General features: G+C 42.7%; 3 protein-coding genes across 3 annotated transcripts in view; 2 read left to right on the top strand and 1 right to left on the bottom strand.

The window, feature by feature from the left end:
- The first annotated feature begins 2,421 nt into the window (after positions 1 to 2,421).
- On the top strand, positions 2,422 to 7,027 carry Cirop (ciliated left-right organizer metallopeptidase). The gene is made up of 14 exons (XM_034637400.2): positions 2,422 to 2,716; positions 2,819 to 2,912; positions 2,997 to 3,048; positions 3,341 to 3,484; positions 3,742 to 3,867; positions 4,202 to 4,286; positions 4,430 to 4,575; positions 4,657 to 4,828; positions 5,005 to 5,074; positions 5,150 to 5,246; positions 5,348 to 5,620; positions 5,830 to 6,059; positions 6,227 to 6,406; positions 6,877 to 7,027. Exons 1-14 carry the CDS (start codon positions 2,422 to 2,424, stop codon positions 7,025 to 7,027), a joined length of 2,115 nt encoding a protein of 704 aa, XP_034493291.2.
- A 218-nt stretch (positions 7,028 to 7,245) lies between these two features.
- Positions 7,246 to 10,513, bottom strand: C2H14orf119 (chromosome 2 C14orf119 homolog). Its single transcript, XM_027920081.3, has 2 exons — positions 9,975 to 10,513; positions 7,246 to 8,785 (listed from the first exon to the last, which is right to left on the bottom strand). Exon 2 carries the CDS (start codon positions 8,782 to 8,784, stop codon positions 8,356 to 8,358), a length of 429 nt encoding a protein of 142 aa, XP_027775882.1. The 5' UTR covers position 8,785; positions 9,975 to 10,513; the 3' UTR covers positions 7,246 to 8,355.
- The window catches only part of Acin1 (apoptotic chromatin condensation inducer 1), a 35,865-nt gene continuing 25,688 nt past the window's right edge, over positions 10,306 to 20,482 (top strand). The window contains 4 exon segments of the mRNA XM_071607760.1: positions 10,306 to 10,617; positions 12,028 to 12,093; positions 14,774 to 14,885; positions 15,298 to 15,417. Of these exon segments, the coding sequence (XP_071463861.1) occupies positions 10,306 to 10,617; positions 12,028 to 12,093; positions 14,774 to 14,885; positions 15,298 to 15,417 (610 nt within the window).

The following is a 20,482-nucleotide window of genomic DNA, read 5'->3' as shown; positions in this document are numbered from 1 at the left end:
ACACACACACACACACATATATATACATAGAGTAGGAAAATTAGCCAGCTCTGCTAGGAGTCAAGTCTCAACAGGAAAATAACCTGGAACTTGAAAGAATTTGCAGTGCAAATGAAGGAAAGAGGTGTCTCAATGGGAAATCACTTAAGTGTTTCTTCCAGGGTCTCCTACATCTGCATAGGATTGATAGTAGGTCCTCAACAAATATGTTAGTTGACTGACACATCCTCTGTGAGGCTTCACAGAACCTGCTCACAGGAATGCAGGGGAGGGGAAATAAGGTATTGTGTTTCTTCTGCTATAGTGTGCAAAGTTCCACCCACAGAAGGTAGTCAAGATCAACCCCTACCCGGCAGAGGAGCGCCCTCTCATCATGTCCACAAGGGGGCAGCAAAGCATTAGGTGTGCCTGCAGAGTTAGGCCTGGAAAAGTGAAGAACCAGGCAGTCAGAATTTGAATCTGTCACAGAAATCCTAAACAGGAATATTTTCCCCTAGAACTCTGGAGGAGAAAAAAGACCTCAGACACTTGGAGAAGACTAGGTTTGCCTTAGAGAAAGAATGAGAGTCTCCTAAAGATTTGTACATATGTTGATAATGTTTAAATTTTAAAAATTCTTAAAGTTTAAAGTCTACATATAATATGTATTCTTTACTTGACTATTTTCCAGGAGCTAGACACTGTTCTCAGCACTTTATAAATATTCACTTATTGTCACAACTCTGAATACAATCATCCTCCTCCCTTTCGTGTATGTGTGTGTGTGTTTCTGTTTCCTCCTGGTACTGGGGATGAAACCCACAGCCTCCTTCATACTAGGTAAACACTTCACCTCTGAAGACATCCCCAGCCCTTTTTTTTGGGGGGGGGGGATACTGGGGATTGAACTCAGGGGCACTTGACCACTGAACCACATCCCCAGCCCTATTTTGTATTTTGTTGAGACCAGGTCACACTGAGTTGCTTAGCACCTTGCCACTGCTGAGGCTGGCTTTGAACTTGTGATCCTCCTGTCTCAGCCTCTCAAGCTGCTGGGATGTGCCACCGTGCCTGGCTAATTTTTTATTTTATTATGTGGTACCGGGGATTGAACCCAGGGGTGCTGGGGCCTTGCTTTAGGGCCTTGCTAAATTGAACTTGCGATCCTCCTGCCTCACCTCCCAAGCCACTGGGATTACAGGTGTGTACCATCACACTGGTTCCTTTTCTAAATTTTTTATTTTGAGACAGGTCTTGCTGAGGTTTACCTGGAATTTGTAATCCTCCTGCCCCAGGCTCACTGGGATTACAGGTATGCAACACCATGCTAAACCTGACTCTCGTCCTCAAAAGTTAATAATGGGATTAGTAGGTTTTGCCCCTTTTCCACACACTGAAGGCTCCACTCTATGGGTTGTGCCAGAGCCTGATAGGAAGCAGGTGTACTCCAAGCAGTTTAAAACATGGAGGGAGAGACACTAGGCCAACCCTTTAAACAGAGGATGACAAGCTGGTTGTGGGAGGAGAGGCCCCTCTTGCAGAGGTGGTCCCCCTCCACCTCTGGCAGGTATGGAATTTGAGTTGGAGGTGTTAAGAAAAGCTTCCCAGAATGATTGCAGGAAAGGTAGGAATTAGCCAGGCAGGGGAGGAGCGGGTATCCAAATGGGGCAAGGGACAGGAGGTGAAAGCACAGAATGAGAAAACAAAACAAAGAGTTCCAAGTTCTCTTAAAAACAGCTTTGAACAACTATTAGTGTCCATTTTAAGAGTTTATTTTCCTTACCCTGCAGGCCTTTAAGAAGGTTCTGTGAAGTCTCACAGACCTAGCACAAGAGCCTCCCATAGAATGCATCAGTCAACTAACACATATTTGTTATGCACCTACTGACAGACCTACACAGATGTAAGAGATACCTACAAGTCTTGCAATTTAGTTAGAAGCCTGCCATTTCTGACACAGGCTAGTGAACTGCAGAGGCCTGTTTGCCCACCTGTGTGCAGGCATTAATGCAGAGTGCTCCGACCACCACCATTGTGCTGACACCAAATTTTTTAGTTCTGGAGAGCTTTCAAGATTTTCTACTCAGAAAGGCAGGAGAATTAGGATGTCAGATAAAAGTGGGTTAGGAAAGGGTGCCACAGTGGAAAAGGAAGACTTATCCCTGGAAAGATCAGAAGAGCCCTCAAGATAACACTCCCCTCCCCCAGCACTGCACCTCAGGCACCCCCAGAAGAGGATGGCTTTGGTCCTTGTGGTTCATATCCAACCTGCTAGCAGGGAACTGTGGATTTAGTCAACAACACTAAAATGCTAGAATAACAAGAGTGGTGGAGGGGATGTAGAGACAGAGTAAAGACAGGAAAGGCAGAAACAAATGAATCAGAGAAGAAGGGGACAGAAGACAAGGTGCAGGGCAGACTGAGGAAAGATACTGATAGAAGATGCTGCTACTATTCCTCCTTGGGGCAGCCACAGGCAGATGTCTACATGATGAGACTCAGAAGTCTGTGAGCCTTCTCAGGCCCCCTTTCTCCCAAATGGCCCCAGACTTCCGCTCCTCCTACCTCACCCTCCCCAACTCCCTTGATCCTCAACCCCTCCGAATCCAAACTTACTATATAGGAGAGCCTACATCTGATGGAGCTTGGGATCCTGAGGGGGATGTAATGAGAGGGAGACCCCGAGCCCTGACTGCAGTGAGAGAGGCCACTCAGCAAATCCAGGGTGTCCTAGCAGGTGAGTAAGGAGATGTGAGGGGACGAGAGAGGGAGGGAGGCCAAGACCAGCACCAAACTGAACTCAGAGAAGTTGAAGCAGAATTGGCCTCATCTTATTAAGTCCCTCCAGTGCAAGGACCCCTGCTTCTGAGTCGAGATCCTACACAGTACTGTCATGCTGTCTGGGGAGACCCAGATACCCCAAACTACCACAGGTCAGTTCATGTTACCAACAGAACATACAACAAGCCTTCAACATACCAGAAATGGCTCCAGCTCAACACGGATATTCTTGGCAGGTGCAGCCTCTTGAACCCAGGGTACAAAGGAGAGACTTGCCTGGGAGCAAAGGTAAGAGACTTCCCAATTTTAGGGATCTGAAGATCTCTTAGACCTCCCCAGGACCTCTAGCATCAGAATTACTCAATTCTGCTTTGATAACAATGTGGAATATTGGTCCCTCTCTACCACAACCCCAAAATATATTAAAGTAAGTCAGGTGGCTGGAATCAGAAATCTGTATTCTCATGGCGGGGTGGAAGGCACAAAGACAGTGTTACTCTTCTCCTTTCCTCCTAGCACCTAGTCTCCCACTGTCCATATCTTTCTGCTGAGCAAGATGCCACATCTGACTCCTTTACAGATACCTGATGCCCATCTCTATGGTTATACCTTGTGGCCAGAGCAGGGTCCCCCACAACTGGTCCAGCCAGATGGGCCTGGGGTCCAGAACACTGATTTTCTCCTATATGTGCGGATTGTCCACACTTCCAGGTGCCACCAAGAGGTGAGGTTCAAGTCAAATCTCTCTACCCTGCTGTGCCTCCCTTAATCTTAAATCTCATGAGGAGAGGTAGAGAGGATTGAGGCAGTTTTTATTAAATTGTGCTTCTTGCACAGGAGCTAAGAACTCACCAAGCCATGCCTTGGTTACACCCTTCAGAGTTCTACCGTCTCCAGGTCCTTCATTTTCAGGGAGATTCCCTCCATCTTGTTATCTCTTTTCTTCCTTTCCACCCCTACCCTCTCCTGGCCCATCTGCAGCCCTCTATCATAGCCTATTCGGCCTGCTGCCAGCTGGACTCAGAAGACAGGCCCCTTGCTGGTACCATTGTCTACTGTGCCCAACATCTTGTCAGCCCCAGCCTCAGCCATGGTGACATTGTCATGGTAACTGGTGCATGATGATTAAGGACAAGCAAATGGGTGGAGGGGCAGGGGAAGTGGACACAGGTCACACAGCTTCCCATGAAGTAAAGAACCTACTGAGGATGGGACAGAAGGTACCTCATGCTCTATGGAGCCGATGCCTCTGGGCACAGTGGCATGTGCCTGTAATTTCAGCTACCCAGGAGGCTGAGGCAGGAGGATTGCAAGTTGGAGACAACTTAGCAAGACCCATCTCAAAATTTTAAAAAAGCTGAATGGGTAGATTTGGCTATAGAATCCGTTGGTTAATTCTGCTGCAAATCCAGTGCCCTTCACTAAAGTCATTTGTCCTTAGGCCACACTTCATGAATTGTTCCATATCCTGGGCTTCTCTGGACAGCTCTTCAAGAAGTGGCGGGACTGCCCTTCCGGACTCAACAGTAAATGGGAGGAATGAGGGAGAGAATTATGCAGTGTCAACCAGAGGGAATTAACTATCTTATGACCTCCTTCCTTCCAGTTGTACTTCACCCTTCCTAGGTTTTCATCTCCTCATATTGCCATCTTCTCTTTCTGTTCCCAGTTAGAGAGAATTGTTCTACAAGGCAACAAGTGACAAGGCGAGATAAGTGGGGACAGCTGCTTCTCACCACCCCAACTGTTAGCCACAGCCTGGCCAAACACTTGGGAGTAGTAGGGGTTTCTCTGGGCGTTCCCCTGGAAGAAGAGGTGAGAGTGATAACTCCTGGGATGATGAAGAAAGAGGGAGTAGCGAGTCAGCAACCAGCTATCTGCTCCCTCCTCTAGCAGGGCCCTTCGTCCTCACACTGGGAGGCCAGACTGCTCCAGGGTTCTATAATGGCTGCTACCTTCAGTGGTGCCCAGCGCACTCGACTTGACTCAGTCACTCTTGCTGCCTTCCAAGATTCAGGCTGGTATCAGGTCAACCATAGTGCTGCAGAGGAGCTGTTGTGGGGCAAGGGTGAGAAATAAGGGAAATCTGCAGAGTAACACTCATGACCCACATTAGCTCTGGGGGAAGTGGGTCAGGTTGGAAGGGATCATCTGCTGCTAAGGTGAAACTCAGGCTGTGCATAGCTGGTGTTGAGGGATGTGTAGGGCTTCATTTGTTGAAGGCTCTCCTCTCTTTTCCTCTAGGATCTGGTCTAGAATTTGGCTTGGTGACCACATGTGGGACCAGCTCCTCAGACTTCTTCTGTACTGGCAGGTATGTGTGCTGAATGGTAGAGGATGGAACAACCGTCTATAATTTGAGTGTCACTCTACCATCCCTTCCACATAGTGGGATGGGCTGCCACTATCTGCACTTGGACAAGGGAAGCTGCTCCTCAGACCCCACACTGGAAGGCTGCCGCATGTACAAGCCCCTCGCCAACAGAGTGAGTAGACCAGTGAGCTGGGTTAACAATGGAGTATACCTGGAAGAGAGTCAACTTCTAAGGAATCAAAGCACACACTTTCCTACTTTCTGCCTTTTCAGAGTGAATGCTGGAAGAAGGAAAATGGGCTCCCAGCTGGGACAGAGAATCCCCATGGGGAGATCTACCATTCCCAGAGTCGCTGCTTCCTTGCCAACCTCACCTTACAACGGCTCCCTGGGGATAAGACTAGCCATCCCTCTCAGATCCCAAATCTCAAGGAAGCAAAGCTCACTGGCCGTTGTTATTTACATCAATGTACCCAAAGAGGTGCATATGAGGTGCAAGTAGAGGGATCACCTTGGGTCTCGTGTCGTCCAGGAAAGGCTATTCAGGTGGGTACCTTAAGAGGAAGAGTTGTGGCACACTGGCAAAGAGAAGTTAGAAATGCTGGTATGGTTGGTAGGATTGTACAACCTGTTGTGATAGTCATTTTTTTTTTTAACCAAGTACTGAGCCCATGACTCTAGAATGTATTCCTTTGAAGGAAAGTTTGAACGTGTAATTGAGACTATAACTAAGCCTTTTATGAATTTCTTTGCAGATACCTGGGTACCATGGTCTTCTCTACTGTCCCCAAGGTCGGCTATGTCAGGCCAATGAAGGTAACAACTCTGTTACTTCTCTACTTGTGAATCTTTCAACCCAAGACGTGCTATTCAAGCTGTCTTTAGGATTAGCTGGACCCCCAGGCCACACACTGCAGGAAGAACAGAAAGAAGAGCTGGCTGAAGCAGTACTGCAGGCCCTGGTGAACAGAGGTGGCACTGGCAGGTAAAGGGAACAGTTCAGGCCATTTATACAGTGGGCCATGGAGAACGTTCAAGTTCTTTATTCTCCTTGGAAGACCTTCTGTTCTTACTCCTAAGTCTACACCTATTTTATGACATACACTCTTCCAAGAACTATTCCTCCATTAAGAGACTCAAATGTCCATTTAGGTGCTATTTCCACAGCCCATCAATTACCACTAGTTTGGTGTTCACTGTGCATATGTGGAAATCCCCTGGCTGCCAAGGACCTTCGGTTGCTATGCTGTACAAGGCCCTCACCCTGACTCTCCAGGAGAAGGCCTTAGAAGTGTATCATGGAGAAGCCAGTTTTACCACAGAATATATCAAGTAAGACAATATTCCAAGCAATTTTTTGAATCCCTGGACTCCAGATGTTCAAAATTGCAGTTATTAAGCACATATTAGTGCATATTGTTTTAGACAGGACTATGTATTTCAGAAAATAAGGATCTCTAACATGATCACCTTGGACCCATCATTATGACACCTCACAACAAATAATAGAGTTCCCCCATCTCAAAGAATCCTAGATCCCTTAGACGTTTACATAACATCTACCCAGAGATGTTATCCAAATACCAGAATCTGATTCTTTCCTTAAGCATTTCCCTAACAGATCTCCTTTTGCTGATGGATCTTGGTCTTATTCCTACATTCAGGTTTTATACTCCTTCTTATTGATTTCCTGTTTAACTTACTGCTTGGATGAAGCAGGGTTTCATGAGTTCTGTAATATAATGGTAAACCTTCACCTCCTAAACTGAGGCATTACTCTTGGCCACATTCTGTGTTCCTAGGTTGCTGGTTACCTGGGACCATAATCCTTCCACAACCCAAATCACTCTGTCTGTGGGACTCTGCCTACTGCTGCTAATTCTGGTGGGTGCAATAGGAATTGTGGCCTATCAAAAACAAGCAACTCTTCAGGTGGGACCATCTGCCCTGTAACATCACTTGATACATGATACACAAGGGGCCTAACTGGAAGAACAAAAGAAGCATGATGTTACCCAGAACATGACAGGGTGTAGCATAGATTATTTAAGACACGACTAGATGGAAAAATCTGTTGTGTACACCTTCCTACTTTCCCTGGAATGCCTCCTTCCAGGTTATCAACTTCATACTAGTCTGGCAATGGAGGGGTGGGGTGAAAAAGTGGAGTCTCATGGTTATAAAAATTTATTTTGGTACAAAAAAATAAACTAACCTGTAAAGTATCACTTATTTTCACACTGTTTTTTGTTATTTTGGTTCTAAGGATTGAACTCAGGGACACTTTACTACTGAGCCCTTTTTACTTGTTGGGACAAGGTCTCAAGAAGTTGCTGAAGTTGGTCTGGAACTTGCAATCCTCCTGCCTCAACCTCCTTAGTAGATGGGATTACAGATGTGTAACACCACATCCAGCTATTTTCATACTATTGTAGAGCAACAACAGAAACATCTGCTACAAACTTCAAGAATATCATGTGTTCTTTAGAAAAAGTTCATTACAATTTGGTATTTTATCAATTTTCATTGCTAATTGGGGTCAAACAGTGTGAAGGAGGGAGTAACTAATTATCTCCCTCTCCTGATTTTCCATAATTTTACTAAATCTCTACTGGGAGACCCAGTGGTTGGGATGTTGCATAATTACGCTAGAGTATGGGAAGGGCAGTAAAACCAGAATCCCACCAAACTATAAAAATATCTTTCCTTAGGCATGGTAGCATATGCCCATAAATGAGCAACTTGGGAAGCTAAGGCAAGAAAATTCCAAGTTTGGGGCCAGCTTCAGCAACCTAGTAAGACTCTGTCTCAAAAAAAGGGAGAGGGGGATGGGAGTATAGCTCAGTGGTAGAGCAACACTGGGTTCAATCCCCAGTACCCTTCCCCCAAATAACACTTTTTCTTGTTCTTCTCTCCTGTTTCTATGGAAGGATTCTACTTTATATCCTTCATGAGCCAGCAATAGACTTCAGTTGTAACATGAAGGTTCCTTTCGGTTACAGTTGCAAAAGTCATTTACATTTATGAGGTTTTGACATCTCTTGGAAGGAAGCAAACTAGGAGACTGATTTGGATCTGCTTAAATGGATAACAATTTCACTAGGAATCCAGAGGAAATGCTGGTAACGTTGAAGTAACCATGCCTATACTCATATGTAAGTTCAGTCAGCTCATTGAGATACTATCCCCAAATCTTTAAGTGACACATTTGAATTGAGTCACTGTGGAGAGATGGTCTTGACTCCACCAGCTGTGGTTATTTTCTTTGATCTGAATGTCTATCAATCCTTACCAGCTGTATCAGCAACTGCTTGGTAAAACTTTGCCACGAAGTCTGGGTCACTGACCTCCAGTTGTCTGACAAATTCATTGCGTTCCTGCTCAGCCCAACCTTGAAACCACTGATCCCAAAGACGTAGCTGACATTCAAAGATACAAGGTGGTCGGTTTGCACCAGATACACTAAGTTGCTCCAGACCATCCAGCAGTGGCTGTAATTTTCCTGGCACTGCCTTTGCTACCAGGTCCTGTAGAAAGCGTTCACGCTGGTGACCTGACCAACTGGCAAACCAGTGAAGAATACACTTCATCTCCTGGGAAGTGATGTAAGACATGGGGGGAGGGGAAGAGTTGGTAATATTGTCTGGTACTGAGGGTAATGGAGAAGGGAAGGATACTGGCATTGAAGAGGAAGATGATTCCAGTGGCATCCTGAAACATAAAAGCACTGTTATACACTCTCTAGACAGAGTAAACTAAAATACAACTTCCTAGGAACAAGGAATCTTATTGCCAACACGGCAAAACCCTGTCACATCAACAACAAAAACATTGAAAACATCATATAGTGTGAAAGGGCCTTTTTGCAATATGCATATAGTCTCTGAAGTTTGCAAGAACTTCATATTATCCATGAATCCAGGATCCCCTTAATATTTTCTATAAAGCACAAGGGAACACTAAACAGCAGAGTGAGGACCTTATCCCAAATTAGATAAATTAGAAAACCAAGAGAAGCCAGGTCTTCAAGGGTCTGAAAAACAAGTTGGTTTGTTGACTTATATGGGTCTAACAAGTGTTATACTGATGTGTGACAATTTGTCTTTGAACTATTTTCCTTAATGTGTTTTTGTGTTTCTTAACGTGTTTGTGGTACTGGGGATGAAATCCAGGGAAACTTTACCACTCACCTACATCCCCAGTCATTTTGATTTTTTATTTTGAGGCAGGGTCTCGCTAAGTTGAGGCTGGCCTGGAACTTGTAATCCTCCTGTCTCAGCCTTCTAAATCGAGATGTATACCACCAGGCAGGCTCCTTAATGCTTTATATACCTATAGGTGACCTCCTATTCATTTTACACCTGAATGCAATCGAACGATCAATTTGATTTGAGTAGTTCCCAGCACTACAGTCTGAATTTCTAGCAATGAAAACCTTAATTTATTTGTCCTTAAAAATAAATTAAAATAAAACCTTAAATTATTTGTCCATATATTGCTGTTTGTGTTTCTTCTGCTCTTAGGTTGGAAGATTTGCAGTGACAAATAAAGGAACCCCTAAACAATTAACATCGGTTCAAGTATCGAAACACTTCAAGGTGACTGCCATTTTCAAAGTGGCCAAACGAGAAAGGGAAATTTTCGGGATCTTGTCCCATATCTTTCACAGCAAACTCAAGTTCAGTGTTATGAATCAGTCAGTTCACTATCTGTGTCTAAAGACATAGTGCTGCCTCTAGCCCGCTTTGGAAGCCACGAGTAACGTATTCCTTAGATGGAGTGGCGGGGATTCGGAAGATGGGGGACGGTAGTTATTTCCATAAGGAAGCACGAGGCTTGCCCTACTAAGGTAATCGGCAACACCGAGTACGACCCAAGTAAGGATTTCTTCCTTTCTTACCTCCTGGAGTCTCAGAGAACATGGAGACTGTCACAAGAGTTCTTTGACTCCAACTACCGCCGCTGCTTCCATATTTCCTGAAATCCCTAAACAGGGCCAGCCCGGCAGCCCACGCACTTCCGGTCTCGAACCAGCCCCAAACACCCAAGAGCCCCAGCGCTTCAGCTCCAAGACCGGAGATGGCCGAATATCTCCGATTACGGGCATGCCAAAGTCGAGGGCTTCCGAATAGATTCGATTTAAAGCCTCGGCAAGGCGAATATAACCGAGCCTCAAAGCAGGGTGAGGGAGGAGAAGCTGCAGGGCGGAGGCAAAGAACCGATTGGTGCCGATGTGAAGACGGAAATACCCGAGCAGTTCCGGAAAAATCCGGGGAGCTTTGAGTGGTAATCGAGGGGTAGACTATGGCAGTGGGCGGGGTCAGCTCGGTACGTTCGAAGGGCGTTGGCGGAAATTACCGAAGATGCCCGAAGCCGTCGGGACGGACCCGAGTACCTCACGCAAGATGGCGGAGCTGGAGGAGGTGACTCTGGACGGGAAGCCTCTTCAGGCGCTGCGGGTGACCGACCTGAAGGCCGCACTAGAGCAGCGAGGCCTAGCCAAGAGCGGGCAGAAGAGTGCCCTGGTTAAGCGGCTCAAAGGGGTGAGAAGTCGGCGTTGCCTGGATGTCGGAGGGGAGCGGACCCGGTAGAGACTAGTCTCTGCCGCGGCGCAGGCGCAGTGTTCGGGCTCCGCGCGAGCTCTCTCAGGCCGCCAGCGCGAGCCTGCCGATCCGCGCGCACGGTAGTTGGTGAGGCTCGCGCTGGAACAGAGACCGCGCCGGTTCCCGCCTTAACGGCAGCAGCGCGAGCCCAAAATGGGAGGGTGCGCGCTACTCTCCTGGAGTGTCTTAAGCTCCTTCCTCCTTCCCCCACCCCCTCCTTGTTTGTGTCTGTGGTTTCGGCGCATGCGCTGCAGAAGGAGTTAAATCCCACTACAACCACCAGCGTTGCTGGCCTGAGGGGGGCGAGTTGGTCTGGGTCCGAGTTAGGGGTACAGTTGGCGGAGGGGTAGCTGGGGTTGGTATCTGTATCTGCAAGAATACGATTGGGATAGGGTAAAAATGTCTGCTTGATTAGATTAGGAGGTGAGATGAAGAGACCCTGATTTGAAGGCACTTGGTGATAGTGGGGTGTCTAGTTTATAGGGAGTCCAGAAGCAATTTGAGTAGATAAGGATTTGGTGAATATTGAGAGAAGTGAGTCAGGTTAGTGTATGTTGGAGATTTTGAATCGATTTGAGTAGATGGGGGTGGGCTTGTCGTGAGGTATGTAGATGGATTGGTGGGTATAGGTTTGGTGAAAATGGAGGGAAGGTGAAGTGTCTTGGCTTTAATTACAGTTCATTAGGATACGTGGCAGGTAGTACCCATTAGGGCTAAGTTAGCTCAAGGATTGACTCGGCAGACCGTTGCTTATACATAAGCTGACGGTTTTGTGTGGGTGTTTGTGGATTAGGTCAGACCACAGTTTACAGGGTTTGTGGTCATTTTCTAATGTAGCCTTCTTTTTGAAATTTTTGTAAATTTGATAAGTCTAGGTGTCACTCTGCTGGAATATACAAGTTCACTCAAGTAGTTCTAGTCCTGGGTAACTGATCCAAGTAATTCATTCAGGCCCCAAACAGCAGCCCCATGTTGGTTTTATGTATTCAAAGCTTGTTTGAGTATTTGAAATGTTCTTACCTGCATGGGCAGTTTTAGAAGGGGCTCTAGTTAAAAGTGCAAAGATATTAAGAGATTGTAATACTAGTCTGTCACACCAACACTGATTGTCTGTATGCCTGTATCTTTACATTTGTAGATTAGGAGGGATAACCAAGGCCACCTTTAAGGGTCTTCAGAATATGAGAACAGTATTAGTAAAGAGCTTTCAGGGCTTCATAAAAGAAGTACAGTTTAAATGTGTATTTAAGTTGTTGAATTTAATGAAAAGGTTGTGGAAGGGGTGGAGATTTGATTTCTTCCTTTTTTTTTTTCCCCCTGGTTTCTGACTTTTGCCCTTCTCTGTACCAGGCTCTAATGCTAGAAAATTTACAGAAACATTCAACACCCCATGCTGCATTCCAGCCAAATTCCCAGGTAAGAAAGAAAGTTTGTTAGATAGAATGGGTTGTTTGGAGATAGACACACATGGAATGACCTGGTTTTGTATATTTGAAGCTTAATTTCTCACCAGTATTTTCCTAAATTCCTTTGGTTGGAAGTATTCTCATAGTAGGGTAATTGAATTCTAAACAAGCCCAGTTTTACACAAGGGCTTGGGGTGAAAAACAGAATCAGGAGCTACCTGTTAGTTTTAACCTGTTAGTTTGAAGTGGTGTTTGCCAAAAGGTATGGCTTAATGTAGTATAAGCATCTGACATCATTTATTTGCCATTGGTTTGGGAAAAGTAGTTGATGTAAAGTAGGTCACCAGTAGGACAGTGTAGGAAAATACCTGCTGATCAGGAACTTTGGTTGACATAATTTTTCCAAAAATTCAATCTCTGTAAATCACTCACCCTTTCTGTTGGTACCTACTAACTATATGTGGTCACTATTAAACATCACTAATAGCTTTGCTACTTAGGAGAAGAAACTTAAACTTGGAGGCCTTGGTTTCCTCAGTTTCCTTACCTGTAATATGAGCAATGGTTGGACTAGAACTGTAGTTTCATAACTGATCTTCTGGAATTATGTGTAGCTGCTTTTATGGATTACCAAAGAAGATACCTTCTTCAGAAGTAAGCAAAGTTTGTGTCTTTCTCTTAAACCAAATTAGTTTGTATTTTTCTCTTAAACCAAAGTTTGTATCTTTCTCTTAAACCAAATTACTATTTTTATTTGCTTTCTGCATTGAGCTTCTGCATAAGATTTCCTCTAAAGACATTATTCCGTCGTTAAAAAGAAAAATTCTTAGACTGCACAATTTCTTGGGGTTCTTGTCAGCTTTTAAAATCCCCTCATTATAATGTGTCACACACTTAAAGGAAAAACCCAGGTCTTTGTTAATGAAGTGTTGAGCAACCCTAGTGCTAGATGAAGTCCCAGGATACTGTGGAAAATAAGAGAACCTTCCTACTCCCTTGTTACCATCTCATTAAGCTGTAAGTATCATAATCTAGCCAGCTTTCAGAGGTTTAGTTGGTATCTTAACAAGTATAAAAAAAAAAAACTGCATAAACTAATCAATTTCAATTGTATTCCTTCTGTTAGTTGCATTTTGGTCTTTGAAGTTTTGTAACAAACATGCTTATTCTCTAATACGTGCAGCCCACATTTTATCACTGTCCATTGAATACCAAGGGATTAATTTCTACTTTAGATGAAAATAAACATTATTATGCTTAAGAAATATGACTAATAACATAGGAAGTATTTATTTGGGTTTCTTTGCTTTTTCTGATGTTCTAATAAGACATGCTAAGCAAGAAATGTTCTAGGGCTTGGGCACAGTGGCACATGCTGTAATCCCAGCGGCTTGGGAGGCTGAGGCAGGAGACTAAGGCAGGAGGATTGTGAGTTCAAAGTCAGCCTCAGCGAGGTACTAAGCAGTGAGACCCTGTCTCTGTCTCTAAATAAAATACAAAATAGGACTGGGGATGTGGCTCAGTAGTTGAGTGCTCCTGAGTTCATTCCCCAGTGTCTGCCCGCTCACAAAATGAAAGGTTCTAGGGAGGAGGACATGAAAAGAAAAAACTGGACAAAGAGTTATGTGGAAATCTGTGTTACAGAAAAAAGGGGAAAAGGAATAAGTCCCTGGATTTTAAATTTTATTTCCAAGGATTTCTTTTTGCTCCAGGAAGAAATGTAGTGAGGGTTTTTGTTTTTGTTTTTGGTGGTACTGGGAAAATGGAGTTCTGCCTAAGTGCTGAATGAGCATTCCCCCTTTTTTTAGTCTCTTGATTTCATAATTTTAAATACTGTACTTGAATTTTGGAGATGTTTGACAACATGATGGATTGGTAGGGCTTGAACTTTTTTATTGTTTCGTTTTTTGGTACTGGGGATTGAACCCAAGGATGTTTTTACCACTGTGCTTACCACATCCTTAACCCTTTATTTTTTGAGACAGAGTCTTGCTAAGTTGCTGAGGCTGGATCATCTTCCTGCCTCAGCCTCCAGAGTCCCTGAATTACAGGTGTGCACCACTGCACCCACATTGGTGGAACTTGATCTTTTTTTTTTTTTTTTTTTAACGTTTTTTTCCTTATTTATTTTTATGTCATGCTGAGGATCGAACCCAGTGCCTCACCTGTGCTAGGCAAGAGCTGTACCACTGAGCCACAACCCCAACCGGGAACTTGATCTTTTGAAGGAAATAGTAGTGTTCTTATCCTTTCAGTTTTAATTTGGAATATCTTTACAGAATGTACTAGATTATCTAAGAATTTAGATTAAAAGGCATAATTTGGGTTGAGAATGTAACTAATTGGGAAAGTGAGAGCTTAGCATGCATGAGGCCTTGGGTTTGGTCCTTAGCACCAAAGAAAGGACATAGTTTCTAGGAATTCTTCTTTCTTTGTAAGTTGTTGTGCACCAGCATCACTCTTTGGTTGGGAACTAAATATTTAAAATAAAAACTGTGTTCTTTTTGCCATCTTCTGCTACTCACAAGGCTGAATTTTAATAAAGGAATAGTCAGAGAACAACCTTCTAACACTTTTGTTATCTTTCTTGGACTCCGCTTATGGGGTAGACCTTTGCTCTGTGAAATTTTCTTCCTTGAATTTTCCTGATTTGCTTTCCTAGATCATCTTTTTCCATTTCCGCTTCACAGATTGGCGAGGAAATGAGCCAGAACAGTTTCATAAAGCAGTATCTGGAAAAGCAGCAGGAGCTACTTAGACAGCGTCTGGAACGTGAAGCTCGAGAAGCTGCAGAACTTGAAGGTAAGCCCAGATTGTCACTTCTAACAAGTTTTTTATTGTTATCCCTGTCACAGTATAGATAGGCCTGTCTAACTAGGCAATTTCAGGAATAAGGCTGAGACTACTGCTCATTGGCTTTGGTAGTTTATGAAAACAAGTGAGTTATATTTACTTTGTCAGGGAAAGGACATTTAATTTGATTGTCTTGTTAGGTTTCCTGCCAATAGGAAAAGTTATAAGTAAATTTAACTACCATTTAGATGAGGTAGAGCTTAATCCTAGGGAGTTTTTTTTTTCCCCTTTATGTACAGTGCTCTTTTTGGTGTGTATCTTTGTATCTATGACTCTGCCTGACATCCTTCACTCCTCTACATATTCCCAAATGCTGAGCCCTTCACTCCCTCCCTGCCCCGACCCAATCTGTACTTTGCAGAAGCTTCAGCTGAGTCGGAGGATGAGATGATCCATCCTGGGGGAGTGGCTTCCCTGCTGCCTCCTGACTTTCAGAGCAGCCTGGAGAGACCAGAGCTGGAGCTCAGCAGACATTCACCCAGTACGTATCTCCCTCCCCGCTGCGCTTTTTTGTCAATCCTGCGTAGTTGGTGGGGGGAGGTAGTTATGCCTCCTTTCATGCTAAACCTTCATGAAAGTCTCAGGGAAATTCCATTACATTGATATTTGACATCTGTTTTTCAGGGAAATTATGTCTTTTTTGAATTCTGCTTTCACCTATGTGTTGTGTTAACTTTTTAGCATTTTAAGGCAGTATGATTTTTCTAATCATCTACCTCTTCAGTCTCTTGTACTTCTGAATTTAGCAGGTCACAGTTTACTTTGATCTCTATCAATTGTGTATAGTATGTGTTATACATCCAGTCATTCCTCCAATTAAGCACCCACTACAGTTATTAATTTATTCAACAAAAAATTTTTTTTGAGTATCTATTGTATACCTGGCATGTGCCAGGCCCCAGGAAAATGCTAGCGAAAAAGCCAAGTCAGTTGTAAAAAAACTTAAGAGTGTAGTAAGGGGATGGACTTTCAACAAATAATTACATAATTATAGTTGTGCTAAGTGTTTGAAAGGCAGTGCAGAATAATAAGTGAGCATATTATCAAGATCTCTAACCTAGTATATGGTATTGGTTCAGGCAAGATTAATTTTTTCACATTGTAAAAAATACTAGGCACGCAATTTTGCATTGTATCTCATGCAGAAGTCTATAAATAATAGCCTTTGCTATTTGGCAACCACTTAAGACTTTTTATACTTTCAGGAGAGCATGTTTATAAGATGTGGACGGTAGGTAGATGTATTAAATCAGTATCTAATTTAACGAGTATTTTGAATATTATCACTGCTGTTAGTCATCAGTGGTAGTAGGGGTGCCGCTCTTTTGATTAATGTAGGATTCATTAATGAAAATAGATTGGGGGAGGTATTTAATGATGGGAGAGAAATCTCCTGAAAGGTGAGGGAAAATGGAGGACCTTAGAGTCTAATTTTAGGATCTTGATTTGCTCAGTGCCTATTTTTCTTGATCCTATTCTTAGACCCATAGGGAATTTTGAGGGGGAAATTTTTTTTTTTTAATTTTTATTTATCTTCATTAATTTCAGAACAATATTGAGAAAGCCATTCCATGTAACCCAATGCTTGTCTATCCATGATATGCATTATAATACTTAGAAACTTTTTTTTTTTTTTTTTTTGGTACCAAGGATTGAACTCGGAGACAGTCAAACACTGAGCCACATCCCCAGCCCTGTTTTGTATTTTATTTAGAGACAGGGTCTCACTGAGTTGCTTAGCACCTTGTTTATCTGAGGTTCGCTTTGAACTTGGAATCCTCCTATCTCAGCCTCCCAAGCCGCTGGGATTACAGGCATGCAAGCCATTCCTGGCTTGGAAACTTTTTTACATGCATGTTATTAGATTGGTAGGGATGAGGCCTGAAATTCTGAACTTCAGCAACTGTTGAAATGATGTAAGTGAGGCAGCTTTTGCCAATCTCTGAACCACATATCATGTAGCAGAGATCAAATATGATCGGGTGTGTTCTCCATGCCAGGATCTTAGAACATGAAGAAGCCACTAACACAATTCAATCCTACCTCCACACAGCTCAAGATCTGGGCTTCAGAAATAGGTCTTGAAGAGATGCCCTCCTAGCTGAGACTTGACCACCAGAGGGATGGAGAGTTGAAAATTTTTTCAATAAATTAACACTGGCAGCATGTTGGAATTATTAATAAGTTCCTTCAGGGTCTTCTTTTCTCCTCAAATATATATAAGACCCTCAGATGGTCCTCCTTAGTCTGAGTGCTCTTTTTTCCCTGACTGTAATGCCAAGAGGAAGAGGAAAGCTTTTTTGATTTTTTGGTATTGGGGAAATCAGAAACGCTTAACCACTGAGCCACATTTGAGACCCTTTTTTCCATATTTATTTACAGACAGGGTCTCACTAAATTGCTTAGGGTTTCACTAAATTTCTGAGGCTGTCTTTGAGCTCACAATCATCCTGCCTCAGCCTTCTGGGCCACTGGAATTATTGTGCCCAGCACGGAGGGGGACACTCTTGTTTAAATGAATTGTCAGTATTTTTTTCTCAAAAGCTAGTCAAGAAAATATATATTGACCTGGGTGCGGTGGCACATGCTTGTAATGTGAGCAACTCAGGTGGCTGGGGCAGGAGGATTGCAAGTTTGAGGCCAGCCTCAGCAAGTTAGCAAGATTCTCATCAATATAGCGAGACCATGTCTCAAAAGAAGGACTAGGCATGGTAAAGCACTCCTGGGTTCAATCCCCAGTACTGATTAAAAAAAAGAGAGAAAACACAGGATATTATTAGAAAGGACAAAGGCATAGAGATAGAAATGGTTATGATATTTTTAAAGAAGAGGTAGTATGTAGTATGGCAGAATAAAGTTATTTCATATTTGAGAATAGTTGTAGAAACAATCTAAAAGATAGATTGGGATAATATTACATAAGACTTTAAGTGCCAAACCAATAAATATGAGCATTTTTTAAATTTTATTTTATAGGAAATGGTGGAATTGTTTAAAATTATGAATAGGACCAAAAAAAGAAAGAAGATAGGTTTTCTCAATTCTAAGTGTAGTTTGAAATGAAAATGAGGAATAGATATTGAAATAAAAATAAGATTTCAAAAGCAAAGATTTAGAGTAAGGCTAGCCACTCTCTTCCCTGTTTTATGTCATTATTAGGATTCTTCCAGTGGCTATAATTGATGGGGGTAAAAGATATTCAGAAGTAAAAGAAAATGAGGGCTGGGATTGTGCCTCAGTGGTAGAGCGCTTGCCTAGCATGTGTGAGGCACTGGGTTCGATTTTCAGCACCACATAAAAATAAAAGTATTGTGTCCACCTACAACTAAAATATATATATATAATTTTTTTTTTTTAAAGATGAAAAATGCATTAGAAAACATGAATGTGTTGGGCTGGGGATGTGGCTCAAGTGGTAGCGCGCTCGCCTGGCATGCGCGAGGCACTGGGTTCGATCCTCAGCACCACATAAAAATAAAATGAAGATGTTGTGTCCACCGAAAACTAAAAATAAATATTAAAAAAATTCATTCTCTCTCTCTCTCTCTCTCTGTCTTTTTCTTTCTCGTCTCTTTCAAAACAAAACATGAATGTAGCCTTGTGTGGTGGCTCATGCCTGTAATCCCAGCAGCTTGGGAGGCTGAGGCAAGAGGATTGCAAGTTCAAAGATAGCTTCAGAAACTTGGCAAGGTTCCAAGTAACTTAGTGAAACCTGTCTCAAAAAAATACACATAAGAAGGGCTAGGGATGTGGCTCAGTGGTTAAGAGCCCCTGTGTTCAGTCCCTGGTACCAAAATACATTTTGGATCTTTGTCTTATATTTCAGTAACCTCTTGTTTTGTATTGCAGGCAATATCCCAAACAGGAAGTTTATAAAATCCTCCTTGACTTTCCTTTTGATATTTTCGGGGAGGGGCGGGGGATTGAACTCAGGGGCACTTGACTCCTGAGCCACATCACCAGATGTGGCTTTTTATTTAGAGACAGGGTCTCACTGAGTTGCTTAGCACCTCACTCATCTGAGGCTAGCTTTGAATTTGCAATCCTCCTGCCTCAGACTCCCAAGACTCAGGGATTACAGGCATGCACCACCATGCCTGACTTCCTTTTATTTTTTTAAGGTGTTGAGAAGTTAGTATCCACTCTCCATAGTCAGAAGTTGTCTATATATCTCCTTCTATGTCATCCCTGAATGTATTTTTCTTAGTTATCTTTTTTCCAGAAGAAATGCAATCTGGGAAAATACAAAAATATTTTAAAATATATGTTCAGAATATGAATTTGTTTTCAGAATACTGATGTTCTAAAAATATTTTTAGTTGTAGATAGACACAATACTTTCATTTTATTTATTTATTTTTCTGTGGGGCTGAAAATTGAACCCAGTGCCTCATACGTGCTAGGCAAGTGCTCTAACACTTAGCTACAACCCCAGCCCCAGAATACTGATTCGTTTAACAAAGTTGTAGCCATGGGTTTTCTTAGCCAGCCCTTTTCTTAGAGTTTGTAGCATTTCTAAGCGGTTAGAGATTCATCACCTCTTATTTATGTTTTCTTATTTATGTTTCATATTTGAGGGGTCTGTCTGGTTTTCACAAAACAATGATGACCAAAACTTTCTGCTTTGTTTCTACAAATCTTTTTGATGACCTATTTAAGTGTTTCCAGAGGAGTAAAAATCCAGAATCAACTGTAGTTTTACAGTATCAAAAATAATATCATAGGGGCTGAGGTTGTGGCTCTGTTAGAGCGCTCACTTAGCACATGCAAGGTGCTGGGTTCATCCTCAGCACTACATAAAAATAAATAAATAAAATAAATGTATTGTGTCCAACTACAACTAAAAATATATATATTTAAAATATAGCTGGGTGTGGTGGTGCACACCTGTAATCCCAGCAACTTCAGAGGCTGAAGCAGAAGGATTGCAAGTTTGAAATCAGCATGGGCAACTTAGCAAGGCCCTGTCAATTACAGTGAGGACTGAGTGTAGTGTTGCACATCTGTAAACACAGCTACTTGGGAGACTGAAGCAGGAGCATTGCAAGCTGGAGGCCAGCCTCAGCAATTTAGTGAGGTCCTGTCACAAAATAAAAAATAAGAACTTGAGGTATAGTTCGGTGGTCAGAGTCTGAACCATCATTATAAGTATCATAATTATAGATTCTGCACATAAAATCATAATCTGAGAGCCTGTTAATCAAGTGATTATGAAATAAAGTTTTACAAAATTGTCTTATAGTCATTTCATTAGTTTTTTTTTTTTTTTTTTGCTTTTGTTTGGTCACTACAGTAGCAAAGCCTAGTTCATGTTAGAGTAATGGGATATAGAAATAAAAAGATCTGGAATTAGTTTTTACCATCTGCTTTATCTGCACTAGTTTAGATGCTATTAATTTAGAACATGGTTCTCTGGATCGTTTAAACCTTTTGTGTTGTGCCAAAACTGAACTCAATCTAGTCGATTAAATCTGAAACATAGTTAGTTACCTTTGTGCTTTTTGTTTGTTATTTTTGCAATGCTGGAGTTCCAACCCAGGTCTTCA

Source organism: Marmota flaviventris, chromosome 2 (assembly GCF_047511675.1).
Source record: "Marmota flaviventris isolate mMarFla1 chromosome 2, mMarFla1.hap1, whole genome shotgun sequence".
In the NCBI taxonomy this organism is placed as follows: domain Eukaryota; kingdom Metazoa; phylum Chordata; class Mammalia; order Rodentia; family Sciuridae; genus Marmota; species Marmota flaviventris.
This window is presented reverse-complemented; position numbering and strand designations above follow the sequence as displayed.

What these genes read in the sequence shown, in the direction of transcription:
- Cirop (XM_034637400.2), top strand. Translation starts at nt 2,422, where the DNA reads ATGCTGCTACTATTCCTCCTTGGGGCAGCCACAGGCAGATGTCTACAT. An exon ending in GATACCCCAAACTACCACAG is followed by an intron (nt 2,913 to 2,996) that starts GTCAGTTCATGT and finishes TATTCTTGGCAG; the next exon opens with GTGCAGCCTCTTGAACCCAG. An exon ending in CTGCCCTTCCGGACTCAACA is followed by an intron (nt 4,287 to 4,429) that starts GTAAATGGGAGG and finishes TTCTGTTCCCAG; the next exon opens with TTAGAGAGAATTGTTCTACA.
- C2H14orf119 (XM_027920081.3), bottom strand. Translation starts at nt 8,784, where the DNA reads ATGCCACTGGAATCATCTTCCTCTTCAATGCCAGTATCCTTCCCTTCT.